This window comes from Diorhabda sublineata, chromosome 5 (genome assembly GCF_026230105.1).
Source record: "Diorhabda sublineata isolate icDioSubl1.1 chromosome 5, icDioSubl1.1, whole genome shotgun sequence".
Classification (NCBI taxonomy): Eukaryota; Metazoa; Arthropoda; class Insecta; order Coleoptera; family Chrysomelidae; genus Diorhabda; species Diorhabda sublineata.
Window position 1 is genome coordinate 9,534,052 of NC_079478.1, and position 13,160 is coordinate 9,547,211.

A 13,160-nucleotide genomic window follows, 5' to 3' on the forward strand; every position below is an offset into this window, starting at 1 on the left:
TTGAGGGTACAATATGACGTGGTGATAAATAATTGATTGTTTTGATGTATAAATGGGTCAGGGATGGAACTAAAGGAAGCACATATTTTTGTATATCAAAGGAATATTGACTAAGAATAATGAGTTACAGGCAACAGTAAGCATTTAATTCAACCATCAGTTTAAATTGCTTGTTCATTACATAAACTCACAACTAAAGATTTCTTTAAAAGCGAAAAATAAATATGTGTATATTTTATAATAACATTCATTGTTGCAAAGTTATTGATATAACTAGATACATAAATTTTTTAAATTCACTATATTTTGCGTAACATATTGTAACATTTATTTATTACTTAAATATTATGACCTAGGCTTCGTTCTGCATGCAATGCATCGTCGATTCTTGAGAAAGTTCGTCTAACGATGAATCTGAAACAAAAAAAAGAAACAATTATTTTTCTCTCCTCACTATATAGTGAACAACGAATTTTACCAATTTGAAGGACGTAAGTAACAATTACCAAAAAGGTATCGATTGCTTTTGACGACGGGAGGCAAGCCAACCTACTACCCTAGTAGGTGATAATTTATGCGCTAAAACACGTTTATATATATATATATATATATATATATATATATATATATATATATATATATATATATATATATAAGCGTTTTCTTATTGGGAACGTGGCAGTGAAACACCAAAGTAGACTAATTTTAATATATTTTCCGAACTTTCGAATACTCATGTATTCATCGTCTGGGAAATAATTAACTGAGATTTGTGGTGGCTTATTAATTAAATAATTATTTCCCAGATGATGAATACATAAGTAATGAAATGGTAAATGAGATGTGCAAAATGTATCAAAATAAAGGATTTCTAATCTTCAACTCTGAAATAATTCTGAAAATGTACTCGCTCTTCAGAGCGGTTGTAATTAAATATTCCTTGAGGCATTAGCCAGGAAAGTAGTTGTTTTCTCATTTGAAGAACGGCGGAATATATTTTCGAAAATATTTCAGAGGTGAATGGTAGAAATCCTTTGATACATTTGCACACCTTATTTATCATCGAAATCCATATTATCGGTGACTACGCTAGATTTCTACCTGACCAATGGTTCGCAGTTGGAAGTGAGGATGGCGCCACTTAGTGTTCGCTGGGAATTGTTTAACTACATGTATCAAATGCGACGCCCTTTGACGTTGTCTTCAATTAGGGTCTCAAGCCCGAACGTGGGTTGTTAAACTACTCTGATGAGACGTAATAACGTCGAAACTAGTCAGTAGTTACACCTTCTCCTTGTAATTGAGAGCCATTGGGGGTGTTAATATCGACAAAAGGGTCGATTTACATCACGCTCTTCAGAGGGGTTGTAATTCAATATTCGTCTAGGCATTAGTCAGGAAAGTAGTTGTTTTCCCTTCGTGTAAGCGCTTTAGTGAGTGCCGCGAGAGCACTGAATATGACCACCGCCAGATCGCCCTGTGATTGTTTCAACTCCGGAAACAGTGACCAAAATCAACCAAATTGAACGTGCAGATCATCAACTAAGCATCCGGATGATTGCCGAGGCCGTAAACCCCGATAAAGAAGCGAGGTATTACACTTGACAAAAGTCTGTGCGAAGTTGTTGCCAAAAAATCTGACTCCTGACCTGACGGGTCTGCTCATATTTCCTTGAAAGGTTAGAAAAAAATCTGCTTTGAAATGAACCCGATTTGAGTCGATGGAAGGGTAAAACAAAAAACGGCAGAGCTCCTAAAGGCGCTCACCAAAGAAGACCTCCAGGACTGCTTCGATCATTGGAAAAAGCCTATCGAAAGGAGTGTGGCGAGGGAAGGGGAGTATATTGAAGGGGAGCATTCGAATGTGGAAAAATTTTTATAATAAAACCCTTTTTCTTGACCAGTCTCGTTATTCAATAGCCAGACCTAGTTTATTTTAAAATGTCTTACCTAATTCATTGCCATTTTGGGAGAAAATAGATGATGGTTTATGATGTCCACTGTTTTGTAAGGAGTACGTTAAATGGAGGTTTATATGCCTATTGAAGCTACTTTCTTCTCTGCCGTGTACTGAAACAAGACATTTTTCAATTAATATCGATATATAACAAATAAATGAAAAAGAGAATTTTTAGAAATGGTTCACATTCATAAGAATTGGAAAGCTATCAGTGATAGAAATAAAAAATACTTAACTAATTTAAGTAAAATTCAAAGCTCAACTTTGTAAGTTTGAACACAACTACAAATAATTTGATTAATTGCTGCTACATAGATGTAAAAACTAAGAAAAAATAATTTTTTTATGTTGAAACAGGTTTCTATTGATTCTATTCTTATTTTGGCATTCATGAAGTAGATGATTTATTGATTAATTTAAAAAATTGTAATTGTCAAGTAATTTTTTGATAAAGACCGCAATAGTTCGAAGTGTAAAATTTTTGTCTGTTTTTAAAAATTATAGAAAAAACTAATTTTAAATCAGACCTAAAATCAATACGATTTAGAAACATAAACATATCAAAAGGTCTAATAAATAAGAAATTGTAGAAATATATAATAAATTTGATATCGTGTTAAAATTTTTGTTATTTGTTATTATATATATTATTGTTATATAAGAATTAAAATGCCTCGGAAATGGTCATAATCTGATTTGTCGAAGTTCTCCTCCTTTCAAGTGAGACGAAGTTAATATGATGAGGATAAATAAGGCGCCAACTAGATACAGTTACAAACTCGTTCACGAAATAGGCCTTGAAGCCGGTCCTGCCCAGTTATAATGGAACTCTAAAATTTGGCCAATACGCCGAAGAGTTTGATGTTTGTCGACGCCTTTGATATTGCCTAGAACCAATTTTTGGAAGGTCTTATTTATTTGTTTTTCGTTTACTTTCTAGATTTCTGGAAATGTCTATTCTGATATATATTCGAGCTTGTTTAATAGCGAGAGTCAGTTTTAAATAAATAGTCATGGTGAACAGAGCTAATTAGAAAAGTAACCAGCGAATTTGAATAAACTAAAAAAGTAATTAAACAAGTAGTGCTTTTTTAACATCTCTTTGTACCTACTAATTTTTTATCACACCAGCTGTTTTTCGAGCGATTGTCAAATTATGCGGTAACCAAGGGAACAAATCTGTTCATGCAATATTGAATGTATGCGAGTGGAACTAAGGCTCAAGTATGCCTCAATATCACGGTATGTCACATGACAATTTTGTATTATCAGTTTACGCACAGCATCGATGTTTTCTGGCACAACAACCGATTTTGGACGACCTTCACAAAATTCATCCTGTAGAAAGGCGCGATCACGAGTTAATTCGGAAAATCAGCGAAACACGGTTGTCCGAGTTGGTGCTTCGTCACCAAAAGTCGAAGCGAGTTGATCAGCACACTGTTGATGGTTTAATCCGCGTCGAAAATCATAGAAAATCATCGCACGAAAATGTGATTTGATTCCATTGTTTCACAAAGATGAATGTCTCAAGAATCTGTAAACAAGTCAAATAGCACTCGTAAGACAACACATTCTGTGTGCGTTCGCCATTAAAAATTGATTGACATATTCACATCAGTGTTGCCATATCTCACAACTTAAGTAGCAACCCTCGTAGGACGCCCTTTTCATACCAGACATGCGAAACATAACTAAATGTTTTGTTTGATATGTTTTCCGTAATCGATAATACCGTTGATGAAATGAATCCACTACACCATTTCTTATTTTTTCCATAGATACAGTTTCTTTTCTAAAAAGACTGGCTTTTGATAGTTACATAGAACAAAAGTAGCTTCGTCTGAATCACATTGGGAATCTAATAAACAAACACCATGTATACCTTACATCCACTTATAACTGTGTTGTTCAGTCCGCTTGAGTTATTATATTAATCTCAATATAGTTTCCTAATACTTACTTTGACTTTTGACTTTTCCCGTATGCATATGTTTCTTTTGTCGAGCTCGGGAATTTTGAAACCAAACTTGTGTCACTCGTTTGCTTAATCCTGTTATTTGAGCAATTCTCTCTAAGTCTTGACCATCGGGATTCGAATCTAATTGAAAGTTCGCCTGCAAAACTTGTAATTGTTCTTCGGTGAAAGTGGTTCGTACGCGTTTCGCTTTGTTTTTGTGGTATCCCTCTCCATCACAACCATCTAAAAATAAGAAAAGAAACCAACGGATCAAGCAAAAAGTCATACCGCCGTGATGTTTTGATCTTTTCTTGGTATCATGGTGAATTTGTAAAGAATGTTTTGCTTTTAATATTGAGTATGATTTACGAAAATTAAAATAAGAAACTATTTTTTCAATAAATAAATTTAGTAAATTGATTTTTGTGAAAAGGTAATTCATAATGTATTTGTGTGATGTTTTTAGCGAAATAATATTATTTTTAAATTTTAATGTCTTGGTTTAAAAAAAAAAGAAATAGAGGGTTTTTTTAGTTGTATGGGAAATGATCCTAGTCTGACATACCAAGCAGAACATCAAGCTATGATTATACGTTTACCAAAATGTAAAAAATAGACACACATACACACACACATGGTTCAAAGTCAAACAATGGTATATTATGGGAAGAGCTTCCATCCAACCATTAACACGCCGTCAGTCTTCTCTACTGTTCGTTCTCCTTCCTATTTCCATGGGTTTATTGGAAGTATTTGACTATCCTCTTCTTTTCTTCAGGATAATGCGATGCAATTTATTACTTTTTCCTCCGGTTCTGGCGTTCAGATTAAGTGTGTGTTTTCCAAAGACTCTAGAAAATCTTTAGTCGTTTCATTACAAATAAAAACGACTCTGGTCAGTGGATTCAATTGCTAAAATTGTCCCTATCCGGATTGGCACAATGTCAAATAGGTGGTTCCTCTTCATTCTTTGTTCTTTTTTACTGCTGGTCGTGGTCCATCTGTATTCACGACATTGTTTGTTTCGCGTAGTCGGTTAACTTCTTTTACATGAACTCCCCGTAAGCAATTTTTTATACGAGGATATATTGAAAAATTCTTAGCCTCCTATAGAACCAAACAAAATATCAATGTCAAAATATTTTATTACTCAACATATTCTTCTATTAATTGGATACATTTATTACAGTGAACCTGCAACGTCTCTTGACCTTCCAAAAAAAGAAAATTTACGACCTTTTAAACTTTTTTTCAGTTGAGGAAAGAGATGATAGTCGGACGGAGCCAAATCTGGTGAATAAGGGGGTGTTCTAGTATTTCAAACCCAAATCACGAATTTTTTGCATGGCAACATGAGATTTGTGTGCAGGGGCGTTGTCCTATAAAAACAAAATATAATAGTGATCTCCAGTTATTGTTCTACCCTTATCCAAAAAATCAATCATGATTACTCCATGGCAATCTCAAAAACTGAAGCAAGAACTTTTCCAGCAGATTTTTGGACACGAAACCTCTTAGGTCTTGGAGAACCAGAGTGTCGCCTTTCCATCGATTGTTGCGTTGTTTCTGGATCGTAGAAATGTACCCGAGTCTCATCCATAGTAACAATTTGGTTTAATAAGTCTACATCGTTTTCAAATGAGCACAGATCTAACGCGATGCTTCTACCCTTGCACGCTTTTGGTCAACATTCAAACATTTGGGGATCCATTTTGCAGCAATTTTTCTCATGTTCAAATTGACGTGAACTATATGATGAATGCGTTCGTATGAAATATTCAGTGCTTCAGATATCCGTTTTAGCCCAATTCGACGGTCTAATAAAATCATGTCATGAACTGCATCGATATTTTCGGGGTCTGACACAGAAACTGGCCTTCCCGATCGGTTATCAACTTCAATGGAAAGTTTACTTCTTTTGAAGCTTGCAGTCCAATTTTTCACGGTCACATACTTAGGACATCGATCACCAAGGGTATTAAGCATATCTTCGTAAATCTGCTTACCTCTCAACCCTTTTAAATACAGGCACTTGATGATGGCTCGATACTCCAATTTTTGTATTGTATTTCAATTACTTCACACCCAATCATAATGGATGCTAATAAACTTGGAGTACAAACCAACAAACAACATCCAGTTGGAATCCTTTTTTTCATTTTCTCCGATCTTTCTGCATCATCTGTGATAAATTTTGTCATATAGGTACTCAAGTAAACTGTTCAACTGCTTCGAAATTTCTGCTATCATATTTATATCATAGGCAAAATACGAGTAGATTAGGAACATCGTTAGAGAACAGTCTTGTGGAGATTTCTATGTCAGTCTACCTAATAGCAAAATCTTGAGCTATATTCGAAAAATATTTTTAAGTTTGCCACACGGCTAACGGTAATTACACTTTCAATGGAAATGTCACATCATCGTGAAAAATTTTCCAACATAATCTCTCCAAAACATCCAAAAAATTATATTTTGTTCCTCGGATAACGCGTATGTTTCTTGTCTGAAGCCGATTCCCGCCAAACCATTACGGAAAGGGTGCCGGATCGGAACGCTTTTAAACTAATTTTTCAGCAACAATATTGACGATACACTGAGTGAAATAAATTTATTGTAATTATTTTGAAATACATATTATACTCAAATAGAATTCACGCTATTATAATTTAGTCACAGAAACTTAACTAAAATCATTACCGTCAGAAGAAGTAGTCCCTCCATCAAGAATTTCCAGATAATGTGCTTTACATAAAACCCTTTCTTCGTGCAATGCAAATTCTTCTCCAGTGGACAGTTGCCTATGACATGCGGCACAAGCGAAACACGCCAAGTGGTAAACGTGGTCTCTAGCTTTACGAACCCAATCACTGGAAGATATTCCTCTCGTGCAAATAGAGCATTTTGCTCCAAAACTCCTGAAACAAAGGAATGTATATTTAATAGAGGCGATAACTGCATACGTTTGAGGTATCATTCGTCACCGCTGCAATTTTAATTTTTTAAGCGGGTAGGGTAGAGGAGTGACTTGAAGTATACAAGTGTTATGATAAACTACGTCCCTCTTGAATTCGAAGTTGATGATTTTATCACTGTTTTTGATAGTTATTTTTCCTGTATTTTGTAGGGACACTATTTCTGTCGATCTACAAAAGTTTGCTAAATGGTGTATGTGTTTATTTTGGGTATATATAACGTAATATGAAAGTTGCTACTTAAGTGTTGAGAAACTTGTTATCATACGAGTGCTATTTGTGATGTTTACAGATACTTCAAATATTAATCTTGGTCAAAAAATAGAATTTTTGTTTGATGATTTTCGACGCGGATTAAACCAATAGCAGTGTACTGATGAAATCGCCTCAATAGTTGGTGCTAAAACACCATTTCGAGCTACTGTGCTTCACTGGTTTTTCGAATTCAATCGTGTTCGCACTTCGCTACGGAACGAATTTCGTGAAGATCGTCCAAAATCGGCTGTTGTGCCATAAAATGTCGATGCTGTGCGTAAACCGATATTGCAAGAAAAATCGACTATATAGGTTTTTCAAGACGGGCCAAATCCAACAAAAGTTGTTCGCGTATGAAGCAATTCGAAGCTGCTGCTTTTTCGGCATTCGTTCAATTATGAATGGTACATCAGTAGTGGGTGGTTAAAAAATCAGAGAAACTAATCACAGAAGTCGAATCATTCTCCACCAAGACAAACAATAAAATTTTGAAAAGTCTAAACATCGAATTAATTGATAATATTCCAATATCCAATTAGTTTTTATTTGTCTATTTCAAAACTTAAGTAGCAACCCTCACATGCTGTTGTTATAATATATTACATAACGAGTACGAAAAGTGATAATTAGCACACGAGTGGCAATGGGAGAGTGTAGGAAATTACGCAGTTGTTTTTATCACTTTCCGGCCAGTTATATACATATTTTCAAATTAACCAGCCCCTTAAAAATCGACAATAATGAACAATATTCTCAATAATATTTATTTTTATTGCAAAACAATACAAACAGAGAAAAGTAAATATCAAATATGTTTGATGACAAAATCATTTGAACTTTCTATTGGAATGCGAGAAATCGAACAATTTCCCATAATATGCCAAAAACTTCAAAAGCACTACATCGAATCGTATGTGAGTTGCCTCTAGAATGCCATCATATTCCTAACAAACGCCGTATATTGAATGAATAAAGACACTTTTTTAAATGGTTAAGAGAAAACAGACTTTTTTTATCATTACAAAAAGGCTCACTCCTGACCTGTGTGTTTGGACAGGGAGGTCGAATACTCTCTGTTCATAACCTATTTTGTTTATTTGAAATAAGTGACAACGTATGTAAAATCACGTTTTAAAATCGAAACGTGGTATTGTTTGAAATATTTTATTATTTTCAAACTCAAAGAAATATTGTTATTATTGTTGAATATTAAGTTAAACAGTTTGAATTGGTACAACTGCATTGACATCCTTGTCAAAGAGATATTGTTATAATCAGTTTTAGTTGGTACAATTGCGTTGACATCCTTGCCAATGTCAATTTTATGTTTCGTTTACAATAAAATATAATCACTTGACATGTGTGCTTTTACCCACAAAAACAACTCTTTGATGCCGAGGAATTGTTGAAAAAGAGTAATTGTTTTTATTCGTTAGATATGCAGCCCAATACAGACCTGTCACTTTTTCTTAAATGTTGTTTGAGACTTTATTAACATCCCCAAACGAATTTCATTGGCCCCTCATTTTATCAAGCATAGTCATATATTTTTACTTCTAATGCCAAGGGACTAAATTAGTTACATTTATTTTTATGATTTTGGTATGAATTAAATAAACATAATATTCACAAATCTATAACTAGAGAATGTAATTTACTATAGTTAACAATATGAAAATTGAAGTAAGCCCCTTTCGCGATAAAGAAGAGTAAATCAATGAACTACTAACGTAATTTTATACCAAGAGGAAATATTGAAGTAAAAAATATCCTGGCTTAACAAATATACATCCGCGTGAATTTAAGTAAATTAAATATTCAACAAGGGCTGCAAACGGCAAATATATTTGAAGGACCGTCTCTTTCCTACAATTTTCAAAGAGGGGCGATTCGGCAATTTGAGTTAGTCGGAGGGTCGCAGTTCTTTTGATCTTAATTTGCTTCTCTTCGAAGGATTTAAATAGTAGATACATCTACGGGGTGTATTTTAGCTTATTTTATAAAGATTTGACGTTGATTCATAAATTGAGAAAAATCTATAAATGACTCTAAATATGTATTACCGAAAACCAACACATAAATGTATTTATGAGTATTTTTGTACAAATTTTTGATTCCTACACTCTTTATCTTGAATACGGATGGCGTTACGAAAATTTATTATCAAGCGAATCCCAATTATTTTGTTTTCTACTTATTCTAGAAATGAGGTCATTTTTTTTTAAACACCCTGTACCAACTGATATAATACTCGTCGGAGTTATTAGTTTCAGGTTATATTTTGATGAAGGCCAGTTAGTTAGTTCATAATATATAAAAAATTTGGGGCGATAAGGAAAAAGAGTATAAGTTAATGGAAGTAAAATTGAACTTAACTTGAGCGAATAAAAAACAATAGGAGAGATTTTTCGAAAAATATTGGCCTCTAGAATATAGAAATCCGTGAGAAAGTTTCATCGATGGTTTAGTCAATAATACAGAACCAATTTATTAAAAGAAAAGAGCTACATATCCCAAAAGCTTCGTTTAAGGAACGTATAACTTTTACTACGCCTTCAATGGTGAAAGAATTCGAGTCTTTCGCTTTTGTTTTATAAAAAACTCTTACAAAAACTTATTAGACAAAAGGCCAATTCCTTATAGCTCACTCTATAGTTTAGGAGTCAAGGAATGAATGTGAAGATTCCCGCCAAGGAGTTTTTTTCCCGCTGGAATTAAGGTTTATTGGTGGGAAAACAGGTAAGTCAATTCATTAGATTTTAGTTTATCTTCAATCTCTGAAGACGATGACTTATTGGTTATCGAAACGCTTATCAGACAGTGTAATTGTGAGTGTTGGTGTAGTGGTAGTGTATTCAGTATGAATATCGCCAACGGTTCTAGAGATTCCAACTTAATTGATATGTGAAACTAGTTTTTTGAAGTTTTGTTTCTGGTACTATCAGTAGCAAGTATTATTTTGTCGGGTCAAAAATCGACATAATTGACTTATAATCGTCACATTGGAAATAATTTGTATATAACATTCATAAATGATTAAAAGAGACCGTGAATCCAGACCATTTATCAGTAAAAACATATAAAAAGGTCTAAGAATCAATAAATTGAAACAATTCCCAGTAATTGTGAGATATTTTACCAATTTAATCCATAATGTCGATGAAAGATATATTTTGTAAACTTATGTGCTATCCTAGGATAGTTATACCAGTGGAATAAAGTTATTTCTAGATTTTGATTATTAAGAGCAGTATATAATTAAAATTTGAAATCAATAATCGATATGGCATAGATGCGTGTGGTCTTTCAGATGAATCAGAGCCCGTCTAAAAATAAATAAAAAAAAAACTAGTGAACAAAAAACCGCTGCTTTTGTCAGCGTATTTTCTTTGAATATATTCATCAAGATTATCAGAAAATCCGAGGTAATTACATGGGACAATCTCCTTGTATCTGTTAATGAGCGTTCTAATTCCTCTAATTTACAGTCTTTCGCTTAAAACAGGTAGTGAGCTTGTATAGTAGCGCCAGTGTGTCATCGAGTTCCAAGCGTAAAACATTAAACTTCAATTTGGAATGTTTTAAGGCCGTGTTCTTGAAAGACAGAGACTCGTAAAGCATGTTTACCGTTTTAATCCAGTATTTGGTAATTGTTTAATTAACATTTTACAATTTTAGTGGGCGTCGATTGATTTAAATACGCGATAACAAGTCATTCACGAGTTTACTCAACTGAATTCACTGATATAGGTACGAGGTCTGGCTATTAAATAACGAGACTGCGCGCCTAGAGGGTGCCCTAGACGGGTGGAGTAAAAAACGAGTAGTGCGTTGGGTATCTAGATATCTTGTCTATCCACGTATCAAAACACGTTTCCGTCACTATTACAGTATTTGTGCAGTAGCGGTTTGAAACGAACGTGTTTTTTCTCGTACCGAAAACCATGTATGAAGAAAAACAGGAGCAACGTATCAAACTCAAATTTCTCATTAAAATTGAAAAAACTCCGACTGAGTGCTATAAATTGTTGCAAGAGGCCTATGGGGACTATTCTCTATCTTGTGCGCGTGTTTTTGAGTGGTGTAAGCGCTTTAGCGAAGGCCGAAGAGAGCACTGAAGATGACCAGCGCCCAGGTCACCCTGTGACTGTTTCAACTCCCGAAACAGTGTCCAAAATCAACCAAATTGTGCATGCAGATGATAGAACGAGCATCCAGATGATTGCCGAGGCTGTAAACGTCGATAAAGAAACGGTTAGAAAAATTTTACACGAGGAATTACACATGACAAAAGTCTGTGCGAAGCTGGTACCAAAAAATCTGACTTCTAATTAGAAGCTCTTGCGCCAACGGGTCTGCTCAGATTTCCTTGAAAGGTTAGGAAAAGATCTGCTTTGAAAAGGACCCGATTTGAGTTGATGGAAACGGTAAAGCAACAAACATCAGAGCTCCTAAAGGCACTCACCAAAGAAGACTTCCAGCACTGCTTCGATCAATGGAAAAAACCTATGGAAAGGTGTGTGGCGATGGTAGGGGAGTATATTGAAGTGGAGCATTCGAATGTAGAATAATTTTTATTATAAAACCCTTCTTCGTAACCAGTCTCGATAGCCAGACCTCGTATATTATATACAAGGAGATTGCTATTCAGAAACATTCTAAAAAATTGGTCCAATTGGACAACTGTTCTATCATCGATTTGTTCAAATTGGAGAACAGCAAATAGAACTTTGCTTCAAGACCCAACTACTTTTATTTTCGACAGTTGTTGAGAGTTAGAAACGAGATTGAGAATTGAAGTAACAAGATTACGCACTAAAAATGTTTTACCACATTTTTCATATCTACAGCCTCATGTACATCTTGAGATCTAGGTATTACTCTAATAATATGTGGAATTGGGGACGACCATAAAATTTTTAGTTCTGTTACAATGACCCAACTCGTGATTGTGGTTGACACAAAGATTAGACAACTCGTGAATGAAATGGAGAATAAAAATAAAATATATCTTTACAGTATATTATTACAAAATATAATACACTCCAAACACATAACAAAACACATGAAAAAACAATAAAAAATATTACAAACACATATTTCACAAATCCAACCTAACCAAAAGCAAGTGTGCATTATTATTTTACAAATTACGGCTTACGCAAACTTTAAAAATTCATTTCTCTATTGTATATCATCTCAATTTCTTCCAATGTAGTCTTTATTGAAGTTTAAATATTTGTCCCATCGATGTTCTAGCATTTCAAATACAAAAGACTTCATTGTCTGGAGACAATAGTGATATTTGATCTTTGGAAACATCCAGTACTCGTTGGGTATTATATCAGATCATCAACTAATTCGAACCATGCCTAGTCTATTGCAATGAAGACTTGTGACTGGGTGCGTTAACCTCGTGTAAAAGAAAACGCAACGTCTCTTCTCGTTTATCTTTTATAACGTCACGTATTTTTGGAACCAAATTTGCATAATAATCACCTGTAACTGTGGCCCCTTTTTTGCAGTTAAATCACTAAAATTTACGTTTTCAGAATCTCATTTTGATCTCTACATCATAGTGATGGATCTATCATTGTTGGTAATCTTGCACGAAAATTTTTTTCATATTTCTGTTATCATCCGTCATACTCATCGTGCAGACATTTTTTCATTCTGTGTTTGACTGTACGCTACATTTAAACTGTAAAATGTGAAAAAACATCACAGGAAAGTTTATTATATCTTTTTTAATGTCAACATTTGAAAAAAAAAATACTTCAAGTGATAAATTCATCTATCTATTACATTATTAACCGACCATACTATATACTGAACTTTGGGTGGTCTAAACATTTTTTAACTTTAGTTATATAAATATAGATATCTTATTATTAGTCAATAGACATAAATATTGACCAAAATAGTTTATATTATTTATAAATTATAAACTTTTTTCAACACATTATCCGGAGCAATTAGTGTCTGTCACAACAAAATCATATATTGTCAT

General features: G+C 33.9%; 1 protein-coding gene across 1 annotated transcript in view; it reads right to left on the reverse strand.

Moving 5' to 3' along the window:
- Positions 1-129: 129 nt before the first annotated feature.
- Positions 130-13,160, reverse strand: part of LOC130444126 (LIM/homeobox protein Awh) — a 63,897-nt gene continuing 50,866 nt past the window's right edge. Inside the window, exons 3-6 of the mRNA XM_056779148.1 lie at positions 6,621-6,838; positions 3,924-4,163; positions 1,951-2,070; positions 130-414 (exon numbers count right to left, since the gene is read on the reverse strand). Coding sequence (XP_056635126.1) covers positions 353-414; positions 1,951-2,070; positions 3,924-4,163; positions 6,621-6,838 — 640 coding nt within the window. The 3' untranslated portion in view covers positions 130-352. The remainder of the gene's footprint in view (positions 415-1,950; positions 2,071-3,923; positions 4,164-6,620; positions 6,839-13,160) is intronic.